At 43.5% G+C, this 19,623-nt stretch overlaps 1 protein-coding gene across 2 annotated transcripts; it reads left to right on the top strand.

The window, feature by feature from the left end:
* The first annotated feature begins 1,378 nt into the window (after positions 1 to 1,378).
* Kpna2 (karyopherin subunit alpha 2) lies at positions 1,379 to 19,355 on the top strand. 2 transcript variants are annotated; one of them, XM_004655120.2, is made up of 11 exons: positions 1,379 to 1,488; positions 3,016 to 3,113; positions 3,500 to 3,637; positions 8,120 to 8,208; positions 11,696 to 11,964; positions 12,749 to 12,843; positions 12,928 to 13,191; positions 13,561 to 13,794; positions 15,510 to 15,692; positions 17,359 to 17,508; positions 19,019 to 19,355. In XM_004655120.2, exons 2-11 carry the CDS (start codon positions 3,039 to 3,041, stop codon positions 19,109 to 19,111), a joined length of 1,590 nt encoding a protein of 529 aa, XP_004655177.1. In that variant the 5' UTR covers positions 1,379 to 1,488; positions 3,016 to 3,038; the 3' UTR covers positions 19,112 to 19,355. The 2 variants fall into 2 exon arrangements, with proteins under 2 accessions (XP_004655177.1, XP_045015668.1); XM_045159733.1 differs by having other exon boundaries at positions 1,382 to 1,484.
* The last annotated feature ends 268 nt before the right edge of the window (positions 19,356 to 19,623 follow it).

Below are 19,623 nucleotides of genomic sequence, written 5' to 3' on the forward strand. Positions count from 1 at the left end.
AAAATAAAAAAGAACCTAGGTAAAGAGCAGTCTTGCAAAGAGGAGCAGAGACCAGGGAATTTCATGGGGCTGGAAAAACCAACAATAAGCTCTAGTATCAGTAAGAGACTCCCGCTCAAATAAGAACAGGGAGAAGAGTTAGGGTTAGGTGTGTATATACCACACACAACATAGACACACACACTCCTATATTACAGACACACAAGCAAAAAAGAAAAAAAAATAAGGCGGAGAGAGAGCAATATAGGAAGATGGCCACTGTCTATCTCTGGCCTCCTTATGCATGTGCCCACATATGTACGTACAGACATACATGCAAAAAAAAAAAAAAAAAGCTCAGTAAAAACAAATCTCTCGCTTTTTCTCTCTCTGTTTGCAAATAAAATTTTGAAATATATTTTATTTATTTATTTGAGAGAGACAGCAAAAGAAGTAGAGAGAGCGAGCGAATGGGCCCGCCAGGGTCTCCAGCCACTGCAGACAAACTCCAGATGCATGCGCCTCTTTGTGCAACTGGCTGACGGTCCTGGGGAATTGAATGGGGGTCCTTTGGCTTTGCAAGCAACACCTTAACCACTAAGCAATCTTCTCCAGCGCCCCCATATGTATATATATATACATATGTATATATGTATATATACATATATATATATGCATATATATATATATGATTACTCAGTAACGTGTGTGCCTTGGAAGTGTAAGGATTTGATCTGAGTTTCAACCAAGAACACATGTTAAAATTCCTGGGGTGGTGACCCAAATGCTGGTGGGGTGGAGACAGGAGGATTCCTGGAGCTCGCTGGCATGCAGTTTAGGTTACTAATCAATTAATAAATTGGTGACCCTCAGGCCAAGGAAACTCTCTAAAGGTGAACGGTGCTCCTGAGGGTGACAGAAGTCACCCCGATCTTCCTTACCCCTCCCTCCTACAGTGACTGTTCCGTCCCTGCTAAGTCGTTTGTGGAATCTATCACGAAAGAATGCCTGCCAACATACTTGAGCGACTTTAAAAAGAAAACGAAGACGATTTAGGAACCATCTTGTGGTACCCCAGCGGAGACCCCTCCCGCCCCCCCTTTTGGAGACGCCCAGCCGTCCACTCTGCGCTGGCCAGGCGGATCCGGGACGCGCCCCTTCGCGCTGCATGCCGGGATCTGGAGTCGCCCTACTGCGGCCCGCAAAGCGCCCTGAAATCCTCCGGCCGCTCCCTCATCTCGCGATGTTACACCCCCCCTTTTTTTTTCTTTAAGAGGCTCTGCGACCCCCCCCCATCCCCGCCTAACGTGTTTTTCAAACCGACCAATGGGCACGCAGCTTGGGCTCGAACCAGCCAATGGGAATGCGGCGTCACCGGGAAATTTAAATCGCGCCGGCCGGCTGCACGAGGCAGTGTCCTGTGGGCCGAGCGAGGTTCGCTGGACGCTTCGAGGGCAGCCGATCCGCAAGCCTGCGAGCCCCGCGCCGCCGCCTGGGCCCGTCGTGTAGGTAAACGAACTCAGGCCTCGAACCGAGCGGGGGAGCGCCGCGCCGCGCCGCGGAGGACCGGAGGCAGGCCCCGGGGACACGCCTTGGGCCTGGCCATGGACTCGCCTAGACCGAGCGGCCTTGGGTTGGCGGGGCGGGCGGCGGCGGGGGGTGCGTGTGGGGGGAACGGTCGTTGACCAAAGCCGCTTAGTTTCGCAATGCGGGGGTCAGGGCTCCGGGGCGCCCGGGCGCTGGCACTGGCCGCGAGGGGAGCGGCGGCGCCGCGGCCTAGAGAGACACCCAGGGAGGGCGAGTGTCCACTGAGAGCCCCGGTGACCCTGGGGGCCTCTTCCCCGTCCTCCCGCCCACGGGGGTCCCCGCCGCTGGACAGGGCAAGGACGGGGGACTTTGGCTGGAGGTTGAAGGTGACATTTAAAAGAGACCGGTTCTCCAACGCTCAGGCCCCGAGCTGGCTGTGGTCAGTGTCGTGGACGAACGTAACGGCACTAAGGAGAGCAGATAGTGCGCGGGTGGGGGGGGGGGGTTGGCCATTTGTCACCGACCGGACACCGACGCTTAACATGCACGGAAGCCAAGCGAGCACAGTTGTTGTCATCCCAATGAACTGGCTGGACGCGAAAACGATGTGTGATTCTGCAAGTGCAGCCACACTGACAGGGATTGTTCCCGAAGGCTTCCCATCATCTCATGGACCAACATTTTTATGTCATGGGCAGATGTGGAGAATGTACTTATTTGGACCATTTAACAAGAGAAAAGTAGGGAGAGCTTCCAGAGGATCTGAATGTATAGACCCAAGGCCAGGACATAGATTTTTTTTTTTTTTAATCTGCAAAGTAGCTTGGGTTCTCCTATTTGCTGTTCCATTAACTATAAATGGACTCTAGAACACTGAGGCCGGTCTAATAAGGTGGTGGCTAGAGGTTTATGGTTATGGAGCACTTAAAAAGTGCCTGGTTTGAGATATCTTGTATTCATAAAGTATGCATAGGATTTTGAAGGTGTATGAGGAAAGTGTGAAATAACATTTTTTTTATATTCATAACATGTTGAAATCATAACATATTAGGTGTGTTGGGTTAAAGTGTAAGTTAAAATTAATTTCATCAGGCATGATAGTACACACCTTTAATCCAAGCACTAAGGAGGCAGAGGTAGGAGGGTCATTGTGAGTTCAAGGCTACCCTGACACTACATAATGAATTCCAGGTCAGCCTAGACTAGGATGAGACCCTATTTTGAAAAAAAAAAATTAATTTCACTTGGGGTTTTTTTTTGCCTTTTTTAGAATATGCTTACTGGAAAATTTTAAATTATATAGTTTTAATGTTTCCAGTGGACAGTTCTTTTCCAAGAAGTCCTGGCCATTTAGAGGGACGGAACAGTTATCTCTTGTCTAAAACTATATCCATAGTGCTGAAAATTTGAAGTTTCTTCTTTCGGATGGCGATAGATTCAATATAGAGTTGATAATTCTATTCTCTTTTTATTAAAAGTGACATTTTTGCCTCTCTCCTTGTCTTCTAGCTTTCTCCCTTTGTCTTGTAACCATGTCCACCAACGAGAATGCTAATTCACCAGCTGCCAGGCTTAACAGATTCAAGAACAAGGGAAAAGACAGCACAGTAAGTACCCTCTGTTGCTTTCCAGTGGCATTTTTAAATGAGAAAGGGTGACAACTTGGAGAGATTTATAGGGTGTGTGTGTGTGTGTGTGTGTGTGTGTGTGTGTGTACTGAAGACTGAACCCTGGGCCGCACTTGTATTAGGCAGGTACTTCTGTCACTGAGCTATATGTTCTGGTCAAGGAATAAAAAAAAAAAAAAAAAGAGCTGGGTGTGGGGAATCTCTGTAAGTTCAAGGCCAGCCTGAGACTACATAGTGAATTCCAGGTCAGCCTGGGCTAGAGTGAGACCCTACCTCTCAAAGTCCCCCTGTTCCCCCCCCAGAAAAACAAGATTTACTTGGCAGCAAAAATTGATGTGATAATTGACATGTGGCCTTTTATCTAGGAAATGAGGCGGCGCAGAATCGAAGTTAATGTTGAACTGAGGAAAGCTAAGAAAGATGACCAGATGCTAAAAAGGAGAAATGTAAGCTCGTTTCCTGATGATGCTACTTCTCCACTACAGGAAAACCGTAACAATCAGGTAAATATATTTTAGTTTATAAATTAACATAAACCTCAAAAATAGGGATATTTCTTAGAAATTTAATGCCATGTACCTTCATGTGTGTCTGGCTTATGTGGGTTCCTAGTCATGGTTTTGTCTATAAATTCTGCAAAGATCTTTTTTCCTGTTTAGTCAAAAAAATTTAAAAATTGTGTGTGTGTGTGTGTGTTTGTGTGTGTGTGTGCGTGCGCACGTGCAAGCCAGGGTTCTTGCCACTGCAAACAAATGCATGCGCCAGTTTTTGCATTGGCTTTACGTGGGTGCTGGGGCTTTGCATGCAGCAGGCTTCAACCATTGAGCCATTTCCCACAGTCAGAATTTTTTTTAAAAACTTAAAAAAAATTTTCTTAAGTTATATTAAATTTATTTATTTCAGAGAGAGTGAAATATAGGGAGACAGAGAGAGAATGGGTGTACCAGGGCCTCCAGCCACTGCATATGAACTCCAGATGCATGCGTCCCCTTGTGCATCTGGCTTAGGTAGGTTCTGGGGAATTGAACCTGGGTCTTTTGGCTTTGCAGGCAAGTGCCTTAACCACTAAGCCATTTCTCCAGCCTCAACTTTTTTTTTAATTTAATTTTATTTGAGAGAGCAAGAGGGGGGAAAAGGCAGACACACAGAGAGAATGGGCACATCAGGGCCTCTAGCCACTGCAAACGAACATTAGAAGCATGTGCCACCTTGTGCATCTGGCTTAGGTGAGTCCTGGAGAATCGAACTGAAGTCCTTTGGCTTTGCAGGCAAATGCCTTAACCTTAACCACTAAGCCATCTCTCCAGTCTCCTGAAATTTTGATTTGTTTTCTTCCCTATCAACCCACTATCATCTACTGAAGCCCATTCCAAGTCCTTTTACTTATTTCTTTGAGAGAGAGAAGCATGTAGAAAGAATGGGCACCCCAGGGCATCTAGCCACTGCAAATGAACTACAGACTCATGCACCACCTTGTGCATCTGGCTTAAATGGGTCCTGGGGAATTAAGCATGGGTCCTTATGCTTTGAAGCTGTAAGGCTTTATGGCAAGCACCTTATCTTTTTTTTCTTTTCAAGGTGGGGTCTCACCCTAGCCCAGGCTATCCTGGAATTCTCTCTGTAGTCTCCGTGGCCTCAAACCCATGGTGATCTTCCTACCTCTGCCTCCTATGTGCTGGGATTAAAGGTGTGCATCATCATGCCCGGCTTGTTTTTTTTCCAAGATAATATTTTACTCTAGACCATGCTGACCTGGGACTCACTCTGTAGTCCCAGACTGGCCTTGAACTCACAGCAGTTCTCCCTCCTCTGCCTTCTTAGTGCTGGGATTAAACTCCAGGCCCATGCACCACCTTGGGCACCTCTCCAGCCCTTTTTTTTTTGGGGGGGGTTGTTTTTTCTTGAGGGTAGCCTTGAAATCATGGTGATCTTCCTACCTCTGCCTCCTGGGTGCTATGTTTAAAGGCATGCATCACCATGCACAGCTTCTTTTTTTCTTATTAAAAAAAATGTTTTAGGGCTGGATAGATGGCTTAGTGGTTAAGGTGCTTGTCTGCAAAGCCAAAGTACCCAGTTACAATTTTCCAGTACCCATGTAAGCCAAATGCACAAAGAGGCACATATGCCTGGAGTTCGTTTAGCGTCTGGAGGCCCTGGTATGCCCTTTCATTTTCTCTTCTTTGTCTCTCTCAAATAAATAAAAATAAAAATATTTTTAAAAAAGATATTGAAGAAATATTTTATTCCTTTCTTTTAGAGAGAGAGAAAGAGAGGGAGGTAGGCAGGTAAAGAGAGAGAAAGGGAGAGAGAGAGAATGGGCACACCAGGGCCTCCAGCTACTGCAAATGAACCCCACAAGCATGTGCCACCTTGTGCATCTGGCTTACATATGTATATGTATTGGAGAATTGAACCTTGGTCTTTAGGCCTTGCAGGCAAGCACCTTAACTGCTAAGCTATCTCTCCAGCCTCCTGCCACTTTTTTTCTTTATTGACCTTTTTGGTTTGTTTGTTTGTTTTGTTTTTTGAGGTAGGGTCTCACCTAGGCTGACCTAGAATTCACTGTGTAGTCTGAGGCTGACCTCAAACTCATAGTGATCCTCCTACCTCTGCCTTCAGAATGCTGGGATTAAAAATGTGTGCCACATTTATTTATTTGAGAGAGGGAGAATAGGGCACGCTGGGGCCTCTAGCCACTGCAAACAAACTGCATATGCATGCACCACCTCTTGTTCAATATGGGCAATGGGGAATTGGACCCAGGTCTTTAGGCTTTGCAAGCAAATGCCTTAACTCTGAGCTATCTCTCCAGCCCACATATTTGATCATAATCCCCTCCTATTTATTTCTTTCTTCCTTCCCCTTCCCTCGTCCTCCTTTCATTGAATCTCTTCTTCCCAAGTAGTAATACTATTAGTACTTTAATGCTTTTTGTTTTTTGAGGTAGGGTCTCACTCTAGCCCAGGCTGACCTGAAATTCACTATGTAGTCTCAGGTTAGCCTCGAACTCATGGTGATCCTCCTACCTCTGCCTCCCGAATGCTGGGATTAAAGGCATGTGCCCAGCTTTGAAACTTTAAAATATAAATATAAATATATATATATATATATATATATATAATTTATTTACTTATTTAGAGAGAGAGACAAGGTCATCCAGCCACTGCAAATGAACCTCTAGATGCATGCACCCCCTTGTGCATCTGGCTTTTGTGGGTCCTGGGGAATCGAACCTGGGTCCTTTGGCTTTGCAGGCAAATGCCTTAACCGGTAAGCCATCTCTCCAGCCCTTTGATGCTTTCTGCCTCCCTCTTCTATCATCTGTCACAATGTTGATGGGAACAACATTGTGCTGGTAACAACAGCTGCTGTTAGGTCATGAATGTAGTGTTCCAGAATATTCCTCCCCATTTTATTGCTCATAAATTTGCTGCACATCTTTCACAGTATTCCCTAAGCCTTGGAGGATGTGATAGAGATGTTTCATGTAGTGCATTTTTTATTTTGAGATAGTGTCTTGCTAAGTTGCCCAGGCTGGCCTTGAAATCTCTCTATAGCTGACACTGGTCTTGAAGTTGAAATCCTCTTGTTTCAGCCTCCAGGTATCTGTGATTCTGCTATCTCCCCACCACTTTGGTTTCTTTTATTATTAATATTATTTTTGTACCACCATACCCAGTCTTCTATATGCTATTTTCCTAATATTTTTTCAAAAGTACAATTGTGTCCTGTATAGCAATGTTTCTATCAGCTACAGACTGAAAATTGAGTATATCTCAATATTATAGTAGATATGGAATATATGGCTACAGAAGAGGCAGGAGGGAAGGAGGAACCCATAACAAAATCCACAGTAAAAAGGGTTCAACAAATGCTTTATTGACTTAAGCTCCTTAAGAGCCAGGCATGGTGGCACATGCATGCCTCTAATCCCAGCACTCATGAGGCAGAGATAGGAGGATCTCTTTGAGTTCGAGGCTACACTGAGACTATGTAATAAATTCCAGGTCAGCCTGGGCTATAGTGAGACCCTACCTCAAAAAACCAAAACCAAACAAACAAAAAAAAGCTAAGTGTGGTGGCACATGCCTCTAATCACAGCACTTGGAAGGCAGAGGTAGGAGGATCTCCTTGAGTTCAAGGCTACCCTGAGACTACATAGTGAATTCCAGGTCAGTCTGGACCAGAATGAAATCCTACCTCGGAAAACCAAAAAGAAAAAAAAAGAAGATTAAGAGTACAAGTGAGTGATTAATGGGGGAATAACCTTAAATCTGCCCTAAATCATTCTTTCTTGGGCTGGGTATCATTGCTCAGTGGTTCAAGGTTTTTGCTTGCAAAACCTGACTGGCAGGGTTTAATTCTCTATCTACATCTGATGTTTATTCACAATGGCAAGACACTGACACAAGTTATTTATTTATTTATTTTGGTTTTTCAAGGTAGGGTTTCACTCTAGTCCAGACTGACCTGGAATTTACTATGTAGTCTCAGGGTAGCCTCGAACTCACAGTGATCCTCCTACTTCTGCCTCCTGAGTACTGGGATTAAAGGTGTGCGCCACCACGCCTTTCCCTACGTATCTTTCTTGATTTCTTTCTCCCTTCTTTCCTTCCCTTCCTCTTCCTCTCTCCCTCCCCACCTCTTAGAACTCACTCTGTAGGCCATATTGACCTTGAACTCACTACATGTCCTCCTACCTTAACCTTTTAAGTGTTGAGATTATATGCATGGACCATCATGTCTAGCTAAGTCATTCTTGAAATTGTTTATTTTTATTGGCAAAATGCTTAGGTACTACATAACTTGAGAATCTAGTGAATCACGATACAAAGTTTGAGAACAAACAGAATTAAATGTAACACTGGTCTCTTAATAACAAACAAGAAGCCTGAAAAATGTTTTGACAATGGCAATAATGAATTGTGTTATTTGTATTTAGTCTTTAAGAAATGATAATTTGTAAAATACTACTTTTCTTTTAGGGAACTGTGAATTGGACTGTTGATGACATTGTTAAAGGCATAAATTGTAGCAATTTGGAAAGCCAGCTTCAAGCTACTCAAGCTGCTCGGTAAGTCTTGTGGGTTTGAGCCAGATACCCAGGCAGCTGGTCCTTTTAGATTTTTTTTTATTTATTTGCAAGCACAGGGCCGGGGGGATGGGCATTGCAAATGAGCTTCAGATGCATGTGCCACTGTATATCTGGTTTTATGTGCATACTAGGGACTCAAACCCAGGTTGTTAGGCTTTGCAGGCAAGTGCTTTAACTGCTGAGCCATCTCTCTATCCTTTTAGGTTGATTTTTTTTTTTTTCTCTAAGGCAGGGTCTTGCTCTAGCCTAGGCTGACCTGGAGTTGATTATGTAGTCTCAGGTTGGCCTCAAACTCACAGCCATCCACCTCTGTCCTGAGATTAAAGGCATGTGCTACCATGCCTGGCTCATAATTGTCTATTTTTAAATATTTTTATCTAAAAAGAGAGAATGGGCTGTGCCAGGACCTCTAGCCACTGCAGATGAAATCCAGTGCCTGCGCACCTCGTTGTGCTCCTGGCTTTACATGGGGGCTGGGGACTGCTCCTGGGCTGCCAGGCTTTGCAAGCAAGTGCTTTTAACCACTGAGCCACCTCCCCAGCCCTATAACTGTCAAAATATGCACTGATGGTGTCAACAACTGTTAACCTTTTATTTTCTTTTTTTGAGTTAGGGTCTCACTCTAGCTCAGACTGACCTGGATGTCACTCTGTAGTCCTAGGCTGGCCTTGAATTTATAGTGATCCTCCTACCTCTGCCTCTCAAGTATTGGGATTAAAGGTTTGCACCAGTGCATCTGGCCTTGTTAATCTTTTAAAAAGTTGCATGTGTGTGTGTGTATGGGCACATCAGAGCTTCTTTCCACTTTAAAGGAACTCTAGACGCACCACTTTTAAAAAAAATATTTTCTTTTTATTTATTTATTTGGCAGTGAAAGGAGAGAGAGAGAGAGAGAGCCTGGCGTGGTGTGCATGCCTTTAATCCCAGCACTTGGCAGGCAGAGGTAGAAGGATTGCTGTGAGTTTGAGGTCACCTTCAGAATATAGGATGAATTCAAGATCAGCCTGGGCTAGAGTGAGACCCTACCTCAAAAAACCAAAAAAAAAAAAGAAAAAGAAAAAAGAAAAGAAAGACACAGAGAGAATGGGCATGCCACTGCAGACAAACTCCAGATACATGTGCTCCTTGGGCAGCTGGCTAACACGTATCCTGGGGAATTGAACCTGGGTCCTTGGGCTTTGCAGGCAAACACCTTAACCACTGAGCCATTCCTCTAGCCCCACATTTTTTTTTTTTATTTGCTTCCAGCGTAAGTAAGTGGGTTGGGAATTGAACCTTGGGCCTATAGGTTTTGCAAACAAGTATCTTTAACTGCTGAGCCATCTTTTAAGCCCCTTTTTGATATACTTAAAATAACACAAAGTTTTTCTTGTTAAAATGGCATTTCAAGTCACTGTCAAGGAAGGAAGACATGTTAATGAGATACGTCTATTTGGAATGGCATATCCATTTATAAAGCAAGTGTGTTTTTGGCCTTCTTTTTTTGTTTTGGTTTTTCAAGGTAGAGTCTCATTCTAGCTCAGACTGACATGGAATTCACTATGCAGTCTCAGGGTAACCTTGAACTCTCAGTGATCCTCCTATGTCTGCCTCCCAAGTGCTGGGATTAAAGGCGTGCGCCACCATGCCCGGGCTATATATTTTTTGAGGGTGGGGGTCAGAGAGAGAGAGAGAGAATAGGCATACCAGGGCCTTTAGCCCCTGCAAGCAATTCTAGATGCATGCACCACCTTGTGCATCTGGCTTTCATGGGTCCTTGGGAAGTGAACCTGGATCCTTCAGCTTTGCAGGCAAATGCCTTAGCTACTAGCCATCTGTCTAGCCCATGTAGTAAGTTTTTGTAGGATTCAGAGTGGAGTGCAATTTATATCACAGGGAAGAAGCATCATTAACTGTACCATGTAGTATTTATGTTCCAGAGTACCTTAGCATTTGGTGCTTTACTAAAAAAGCTCAACATGACGGCATACATATGTAATTCCAAGTACCTGTAAGACCGGAGGCTGGGGGATTCTGCAATTAATACCAGTTATACAGTGAGGCCTTGTTTAAGAAAATTTCAACTGGGGCTGGAGAGATTGCCCAGAGATTAAGATGCTAGCCTATAAGACCTAATGACTCTGGTTCCATTCTCTAGTACCAGTGTAAAGCCAGGTACACAAAGTGGCACATGCATCTAGAGTTTGTCTGCAGCAACTTAAGGCCCTGGCACACCCATCCTCTGTGTCTGTCTGTCTTCTGTCTGTCTCTCTCCTTGCAAATAAATTAAAAGAAATATTTTTAAAAATTTGGGACGGGTGTGGTGGCACACACCTTTAATCCCAGCACTTGGGGGGCACAGGTAGGAGGATTGCCATGAGTTCAATTCCCCAGGACCCAGATGCACAAGGAGGCGCATGTGTCTGGAGTTGGTTTACAGTGGCTGGAGGCCCTGGTGCACCCATTCTCTTTATCTCTCTCTTTCTGCCTCTTTCTGTCTAGCTCTCTCAAAAAAATATAAATAACTAAACAAAAATAAGTAAAAATTATTTAAAGCCCTTTAAAAAATTTTTTGGGCTGGAGAGATTAATTAGTGGTTAAGGGTGCTTGCCTGAAAAGCCATAGGACCTTGGTTTGATTCCCCAGGACCCATGTAAGCCAGATGCACAAGGTGGCACATGCGTCTGGAGTTCATTTGCAGAGAGAGAATGGCACGCCCATTCTCTCTCTCTCTTTCTGTCCATCTCTCTGCCTCTTTCTCTCAAATAAATAAATAATTAAAATTAATTATTATTACTGTTTTTTTTACTGACATGTAGCACAGTGGTAGAGTGTTCGTTTTGTTAGTGTGAGGCCCTGGGTTTGACGTCCATTACCAAAGGAAAAAAAAGTCAAAAAAATTGTCTGAAGTTCTAAACTGTTGGCTATGTAATCCAACTACTTTTGAGGCTGAGGCAGGAGGATTGCTGGCAGTTTGAGGGCAGCCTGGGCTATAGAGTGAAACTGTCAAAAATAAACTAGATGCTAAGGAGCTTGCTTGCAAAGCCTGCCAGCCCAGGTTCAGGTCCCTAGCACCCACATGATGCACAGATTGACACATCTGTGTATGGTTTGTTTGCAGGAGCAAGAGGCCTGTGTCCTCAAATAAATTAATAAAAGAAATCAACCAAAATAAAATAAGGTTCTACTTCTGAATTCTATTTCAAATGAATTTTCATAGAAATTCTCTCTTTTTTTTAAAAATAGTTTTATTTATTTATTTGAGAGAGAGATAGAGAGAGAATGGGCATGTGCCGGGTCTCCAGCCACTGCAAATCAACTCCAGACAAATGATGTGCCACATTGTGCATCTGGCTTACATGGGTCCTGGGGAATCGAACCTAGGTCCTTTGGCTTTGCAGCCAAGTGCCGTAGCCACTAAGCCACCTCCCCAGCCCATAGAAATGTCTTGTAATCAACTTATGTTTTTCTTTTTGTTTTCCCTTAGGAAACTGCTTTCTAGAGAAAAACAACCCCCTATAGACAACATCATCCGGGCTGGTTTGATTCCAAAATTTGTGTCCTTCTTGGGCAGAACTGATTGTAGTCCCATTCAGTTTGAATCTGCTTGGGCACTCACTAACATTGCATCTGGAACATCAGAACAGACCAAGGCTGTGGTGGATGGCGGTGCTATCTCAGCATTCATTTCTCTGTTGGCATCCCCCCATGCTCACATCAGTGAGCAAGCTGTATGGGCTTTAGGAAACATTGCAGGTACTTGTACCTAATGTTCTCCCCTCCCCCCCCCCCAAGTGCTGAGGACTGAACCCAGGGCCTTGTGCTTGCTTGGCAAGTGCTCTTCCACTGAGCTAAATCTCCAGCCCCCCAGTATTCTTTTGACTGAATGTATCTAATGATGAGATTGGAGCAGGGCCTCTTTGAGAGCAGTAGTAACTTTTGTGGCAAGGTTTGAGCTTGATTTATGCCCTTACTAAGGGATGAAAGAGGATCTAGCCAGGAATGGTGCCACACACATTTAATTCCAGCACCACAGGATGCTAAGGTATGAGAATGCCATGAGTTGGAGGCCACCCTGAGACTTACATAGTGAATTCCAGGTCACCCTGGTCCAGAATGAGACCCTACCTTGAAAAGCCAATCTAAGTTAGAGAATTTTTTTTAAGCAGTCCTACAGAGGTAGGACAGAGTCCCCCTGCTGAGTACTGAGATTAAAGGTATGTGCCACCACGCCAGGCTAGAGAATTTTTTTTAATTTTATCTAATTGAAATAGAGAGATTGGCAGATAGAACAGAGAGAGAGAAAGGAAAGAATGGGCACAACAGGGCCTTCAGCAAACAAACTCCAAATGCATGTGCCACCTTATGCATCTGGCTTACGTGGGTCCTGGAGAATCAAACCTGGGTCCTTTGGCTTTTCAGGCAAGCACCTTAACTGCTAAGCCATCTCTCCAGCCCTATTTAGAGGACTTCTAGTGGTGCATTCACTGAACATTGATACTGGATAAATGGATGTGATTAATCTTGCTTTTTGTTTCAGGTGATGGCTCAGCTTTCCGAGACTTAGTTATCAAATATGGTGCAGTTGACCCACTGTTGGCTCTTCTTGCGGTTCCTGATCTGTCATCCTTAGCAGTAAGTAAAGTTAGTCAGTGTTTGGCTCTAATTTCCCCCATCTCCTCAAACACAGGCCTTCTAATTTATTCTTTCTTTCCCCAGTGTGGTTACTTACGTAATCTTACCTGGACACTTTCCAACCTCTGTCGCAATAAGAATCCCGCTCCGCCCTTAGACGCTGTTGGGCAGATTCTTCCCGCTCTAGTTCGGCTGCTCCACCATGACGATCCCGAAGTCTTAGCTGATTCCTGCTGGGCTATTTCCTACCTGACCGATGGTCCAAATGAGCGCATTGAGATGGTTGTGAAGACAGGAGTTGTGCCCCAACTTGTGAAGCTTCTAGGAGCTTCTGAATTGACAATAGTGGTAAGTTGTTAAGCCTTATTTTATTAGTGAGTGTAAGAGTACAAGGAGCATTGTCAGTTGATGATGTTTGTTTGTTTGTTTGGTTTGGTTTTTCGAGGTAGGGTCTCACTATAGCTCAGGCTGACCTGGAATTCACTGTGGAGTCTCAGGGTGGCCTTGAACTCACAGCAATCCTCCTACCTCTGCCTCCCGAGTGCTGGGATTAAGGGCATGCGCCACCATGCCCCGCTGATAATGTTGAAATCTGCCGATTTCAAGTCATTTCAAAGGTTCCCACGCCCCTCCTCTGCAGTTCCATTGTCTCAAGTTTTTGAGTAATACTGGAAAAAATAAAATAAAACATAACCATTACTGTTTTTTTCCTTTTAGACTCCTGCACTGAGAGCCATAGGGAATATTGTCACTGGAACAGATGAACAGACTCAGATTGTGATAGATGCAGGAGCACTTGCCATCTTTCCTAGCCTGTTGACCAACCCCAAAACTAACATTCAGAAAGAAGCTACATGGACAATGTCAAACATCACAGCCGGCCGGCAGGACCAGATTCAGCAAGTTGTGAATCATGGATTAGTTCCCTTTCTTGTCAGTGTTCTCTCTAAGGTAATGACATTCTAGGATTCAAAATGGGACTTGTTTGAAATGTTGGTTTTTTTCCTAACTTAATTTAATTCGATTTTTTAAAAAAATATATATATATATTTATTTATTTGAGAGAGAATGGGCATGCCAGAGCCTCCAGTCACTGCAAACAAACTCCAGATGTGTGTGCCTCTTGTGCATCTGGCTTATGTGGGTCCTGGAGAGTCAAACCAGGATCTTTTGGCTTTGCAGGCAAACGTCTTAACTGCTAAGCCATCTCTCCAGCCCTGATTTTGATTTATTTATTTGAGAGAAAGTGCAGATAGAGTGAATGGGTACACCAGGACTGCTTCAAACAAACTCCAGATGAATGTGTCACCTTGTGCATTGGCTTATGTGGGTCCTGGGGAATTGAACCTAGGTCCTTTAGCTTTACAGGGCAGCACCTTAACTGCTAAGCTATCTCTCTAGCACAAATGTTGATTTTCTTTTTTTTTTTTCTGGTTTTATGAGATAGGGTCCCCCTAGCCCAGGCTGACTAGAATTCACTATTCACTATGTAATCTCAGCCTTGAATGATCCTCCTACCTCTGCCTTCCAAGTGCTGGGATTAAAAGCCTGTGCCAAGCTGGGCATGGTGGTGCACGCCTTTAATCCCAGCACTCGGGAGGCAGAGGTTGGAGGATTGCCATAAGTTCGAGGCCACCCTGAGACTCCATAGTGAATTCCAGGTCAGCCTGGGCTAGAGTGAGACCCTACCTCAAAAAACCAAAAAAAAAAAAAGCCTGTGCCACCCTGCCTGGTGATTTAAAAATTTTTTTTTTTAATTTATTAGAGAAAGAGAATGGATATGCCAGGGCCTGTAGCCACTTCAAATGAACTCTAGGTGTATGTTACATGGGTACTGGGAAATGAGACCTGTGTCCTTAGGCTTCCCAGGGAAGTGCTAAGCCATCTCTCCAGCTGAAATCTTAGGATTAAACTATTTATGGACAAGCTTTGCTTTATAAGATACTTACAAAACGTTTTATTTGGGCTGGAGAGATGGCTTAGTGGTTAAGCACTTACCTGTGAAGCCTAAGGACCCCAGTTTGAGGCTCAATTCCCCAGGACCCACGTTAGCCAGATGCACAAGGGGGCGCACGCGTCTGGAGTTCATATGCAGTGGCTGGAAGCCCTGGCACACCCATTCTCTCTCTCTCTGCCTCTTTCTCTCTCTGTCTGTTGCGCTCAAATAAATAAATAAAATAAACAAAAATAAATTTAAAAAATGTTTTATTTTTATTTATTTGAAAAAGAAAGAGGCAGAGAGAGGGAGAGAAAGAAAAAGGGCATCAGGGCCTCCAGCCACTTCAAATGAACTCCAGATGCGTGCCCCACCTTGGGCATCTGGCTTATGTAGGTCCTGGGGAATTGAGCCTTTGTCCTTTGGTTTTTGCAGGCAAGCACCTTAACCTCTAAGCCATCTTTCCATCCCATAAAATTCTTAAGAACTGCATTGTTGTATACTACTTAGACTCCTTTGCTAAATATTACGGTTGCTTACATAATTTCCCTGGATACTTGGAAACTTGTCCCAGTAAGAATCCTGCTCCCCACTTAGATGCTAGAAACTAGGCTTAAGGTTAGTCTTTTTTTTTTTTTTTTTTTTTTTTTTTGTCACTGTTTTTGTGAAATAGTACCTTTGGGATCTTTTATGACTTATGAAGTAAAACCCTTTTCTTAATGTTTATCAGGCAGACTTTAAGACTCAAAAAGAAGCTGTATGGGCGGTAACCAACTACACAAGTGGAGGGTCAGTTGAACAGATAGTGTACCTAGTTCACTGTGGCATCATAGAACCGCTGATGAGCCTCTTAAGTGCAAAAGATACCAAAATTGTTCTGGTTATTTTGGATGCTATTTCAAATATCTTTCAGGTAAGTCCTAACAAAGTTGTGTCTATTTGACTTTGATGATCACCAGCTGTTTAGTCTGGGGAGAGGACAGGTAGATATAGGTACTAATGGCCTGTGTGGGGTTATACTGACTTTGTTTTAAAAGAGATAGTTCTATGTTGTACAGGCTGGTCTCAAACTTCTTGGTTCAAATGATCCTCCTTCCTCAGCCCCTTGACTAGCTGGGACTATAGGTAACACTTCACCCAGCTGCACTCCACACGAGGAAAGATTATGGGATTATGGTAGACCTAAAAGATAAGTGGTAGGAGCTGAGTTTGGTGGCTCATGCTTTTAATCTGAGCCCTCTGCAGGCAGAGGCAGGAGGATCATGGTGAGTTCAAGGTCAGCCTGGGCTAGAGTGAGACCCTACCTTGAAAAAAAAGTGGGTGATGTTTCCTGAATTGAAGTCAAGTCCTTAAGTGGAGATTATGTCTGTTAACCTTTTCTTAAAAATCGTTTTTATTATTTATTTACTTATTTCAGAGAGAGAGAAAGAGGCAGAGAGAAAGGGAGAATTGGCAGACCAGGACCTCTAGCCATTGCAAATGAACTCCAAATGCACGTGCCACCTTGTGCATTTGGCTTACATGGGTTCTTTGGCTTTGCAGGCAGGAGCCTTACTCACTAAACATCTCTCCAGCCCAGTTACCTTTGATTTCCCAATTTAATACTGAAATTTGGGGAAATTAATTTCAAATGACTTAGTTGCCTAATTGTTCTCTCCGTTTTATCTTTAAATGATGCAAGTGCAAGTGCTGCATCTGTATCTGGCACTTTGTCATGTGGCGGCAGGAGACCCTTTCATGAAGTTCTAGACTTTTTGTTTCTCAAGGTAGGGGATTGCTCTAGCCCAAGCTAAATGGGAATTCATTCTCTTGTCCCAGGTTGGCCTTAAACTCACAGCCATCCTGAATGCTGGGATTAAATGCATGTGCCACTACAACCAGTATTGTAGACTTTTGATTTTGGAGTGTTTTTGCATTTAAAGTTGAGTCTAAGCTGTGTGTGATATATACTAACCCGTACTATGATGCAGACCAGCCTGCGCTGGAGACTGATAGACTGACTCTCTCAAAGGCTGAATTGAGTCCAGACTAAGGAACTCGTGCTTTTAGCCCTGTATGTAAATAACTTGTCAGCGCGTGGCCAGGTTTCCTGTTCACCTTTACCTAAGCTGCCCAAGTTGTTAAACACAAATCCAGAGGCTGGGTGTGGTGGCACATGCCTTTAATTCCAGCTCTCAGGAGACAATGGTAGGAGGATCTCAGTGTGTTCAAGGCCACCCTGAGACTGCATAGTAAATTCCAGGTCAGCCTGGGCTAGAGTGAGACACTACCTTGAAAACAAATCCAAAATATAACAAAATTGAACCTGAAAAGAATATGCCTTAGGAGACTGAGGCAAATAGGATCATTGCAATTTGAAGGTGGACTGCAATAGTGAGTTTCCAGATTAGTTGTAGCTGTACAGTGAGACCCTGTATAAAAGTAACACAAAGTAAAGGTTCTTTAAATAAAATAAAACAATAGCAAAGCAACTTGTAGGAACCGGTGTTTATGTCTTATACCTAATAACAACCATTGGTATTATTTTCTTTATTAAAACAGAACAGAGTATAGGGCAGTAAACTTGAATTGTTTTTTAGGCTGCTGAGAAACTAGGTGAAACAGAGAAACTTAGTATAATGATTGAAGAATGTGGAGGTTTGGACAAAATTGAAGCTCTGCAGAACCATGAAAATGAATCTGTATACAAAGCCTCATTAAGCTTGATTGAGAAGTACTTCTCAGTAGAGGTAAGTAATGGGTGGTAATATTAGCATCTTGGCACATAAAGTCAAACCTCTATGGCTCTTAATATATACATCTTTGAAAATTATCCCATACTCTTTTAAGTGTTTATTTATTATTTATTTATTTTAAAAATATTTTTATTTTTATTCATTTATTTGACAGAAAAAGAGGGTGGGGAGAGAGAATGAGCACGACAGGGCCCCCTTGTGCATCTGGCTAACGTGGGTCCTGGAGAATTGAACCAAGGTCCTTTGGCTTTGCAGGCAAATGCCTTAACCACTAAGCCATCCCTCCAGCCTATTAACTATTTATTTATTTATTTGCAAATAGAAGGAGAGAGACAGAGAGAGAATAGGCACACTAGGGCCTCTTGCTGCTGCAAATGAATTCCAGATACATGCACTACTTTGTGCATCTGGCTTCATGTGTGTACTGGCCAATCAAACTTGGGCTGTCAGGCTTTGCAAGCAAGTGCCTTAACTGCTGAGTCATCTCTCTAGCCCAGCCCTACCCATATACTTTTTTTCAAATTTTTATTAACAACTTCCATGATTATAAAAAAATATCCCATGGTAATGCCCTCCTTCCCCCCCACATTCCCTTTTGAAACAAACAAAAAAACCATTTTACTTTTTTTTTGAGGTAGAGTTTCACTCTGGTCCAGACTGATCTGGAATTCACTATAGAGTCTCAGGTTGATCCTCCTACCTCTTACTCCCTAATGCTGGAATTAAAGGTGTGCGCCACCATGCCCAGCTTTACTTTGTTTTTATAAAACACTTTTTTCTTTATGGGGGGCGCCGAGAGTAAGTATGGGTTTTCTAGGGAGGGCTACATGGGCTACTTTGTGCAAGCATCTTTAACTGCTGAGCCATCTCCCCATTTTTCACTGGTTTACTTTTTTTTTTTTTTTTTGGTTTTTCATGGTAGGGTTTCACTTTAGCCCAGGCTGACCTGGATTCACTCTGTAGTCTCAGGGTGGCCTCGAACTCATGGTGATCCTCCTACCTCTGCCTCCCAAGTGCTGGGATTAAAGGAGTGTGCCACCAAGTCCAGCTCCGTCTTGGCTATAGAAGACCAGGCTCAACTTTACTTTCAGTTCAGTGGTAGCATGCCTTAACCCGGTCACAGTTGGCCAAGTTTCTGTAGGCCTGTCTTTTTTCCTGTCCTATGTTAAGCACTAAGATAAAGATGGAATAATAAAGGCCTTAAGAATAAATGTAGGTTTTTATTTTTATTTTATTTCTCCATTTAGGGGGAGGGTAGATAGGGAATGGGCACATCAGGGCCTCCAGCCACTGCAGATGAATTCCAGATGCATGTGCCACCTTGTGCATCTGGCTTACATGGATACTGAAGACTCAAACCTTGGTCCGTAGGCTTTGCAGGCAAGTGCCTTAACTGCTAAGCCATCTCTCCAGCCCCTTAATGCAGATTTTTATACAGGATTCTGTTAGAAATGTGTTGTGTTGTTGGTCATAAATATGTTTATGTATTTCTCAATATTTTCAGGAAGAGGAAGATCAAAATGTTGTGCCAGAAACTACCTCTGAAGGCTACACCTTCCAGGTTCAGGATGGAGTGCCTGGGACCTTTAACTTCTAGGTGTACAGTTGAGGTGTTGTGGTGTACTATGTTCAGTGTCAATGTCTTACTGTTTCTCTACTAAGAACTCTTTTTAAATGTGGTTTGTTATTGTAGCACTTTTTACAACAAAACTATACTTGAACAGTTCTAAACTGTACATACTGTATGAAGCCTGTTCCCTGAGTTTCCTATTTCTATGTGGAGTTTCCTATCTTGCAGTGTCCTGTAAATAAAGATTAAGTTCCACTCTTTTCTTACTTCACCATGCCTGTGCTGCTTTCTGACTTGGGGCTGTGAATGCTGTGAATGAAGGGTGGGTGGCTAAGCAGACTGAAAAGAAGAACCCGAGGTGGTCCTGGTGGCAGACATTCTAGAAAATGAATTCATTCCTCCAAAACTTGATGTACAACCCAGCTGTATCACATGGGAAGTTTCTTGTGGAAGTTGCTGTTGAAAGTTCCCAGGAGCGCCTGTGCGGATGAGTTCTCACCTAGTTCTCAGAAATACACAGCAGTGTGTGTGGGAAAATG

The sequence above is a fragment of the Jaculus jaculus genome, chromosome 9, assembly GCF_020740685.1.
Source record: "Jaculus jaculus isolate mJacJac1 chromosome 9, mJacJac1.mat.Y.cur, whole genome shotgun sequence".
NCBI lineage: Eukaryota > Metazoa > Chordata > Mammalia > Rodentia > Dipodidae > Jaculus > Jaculus jaculus.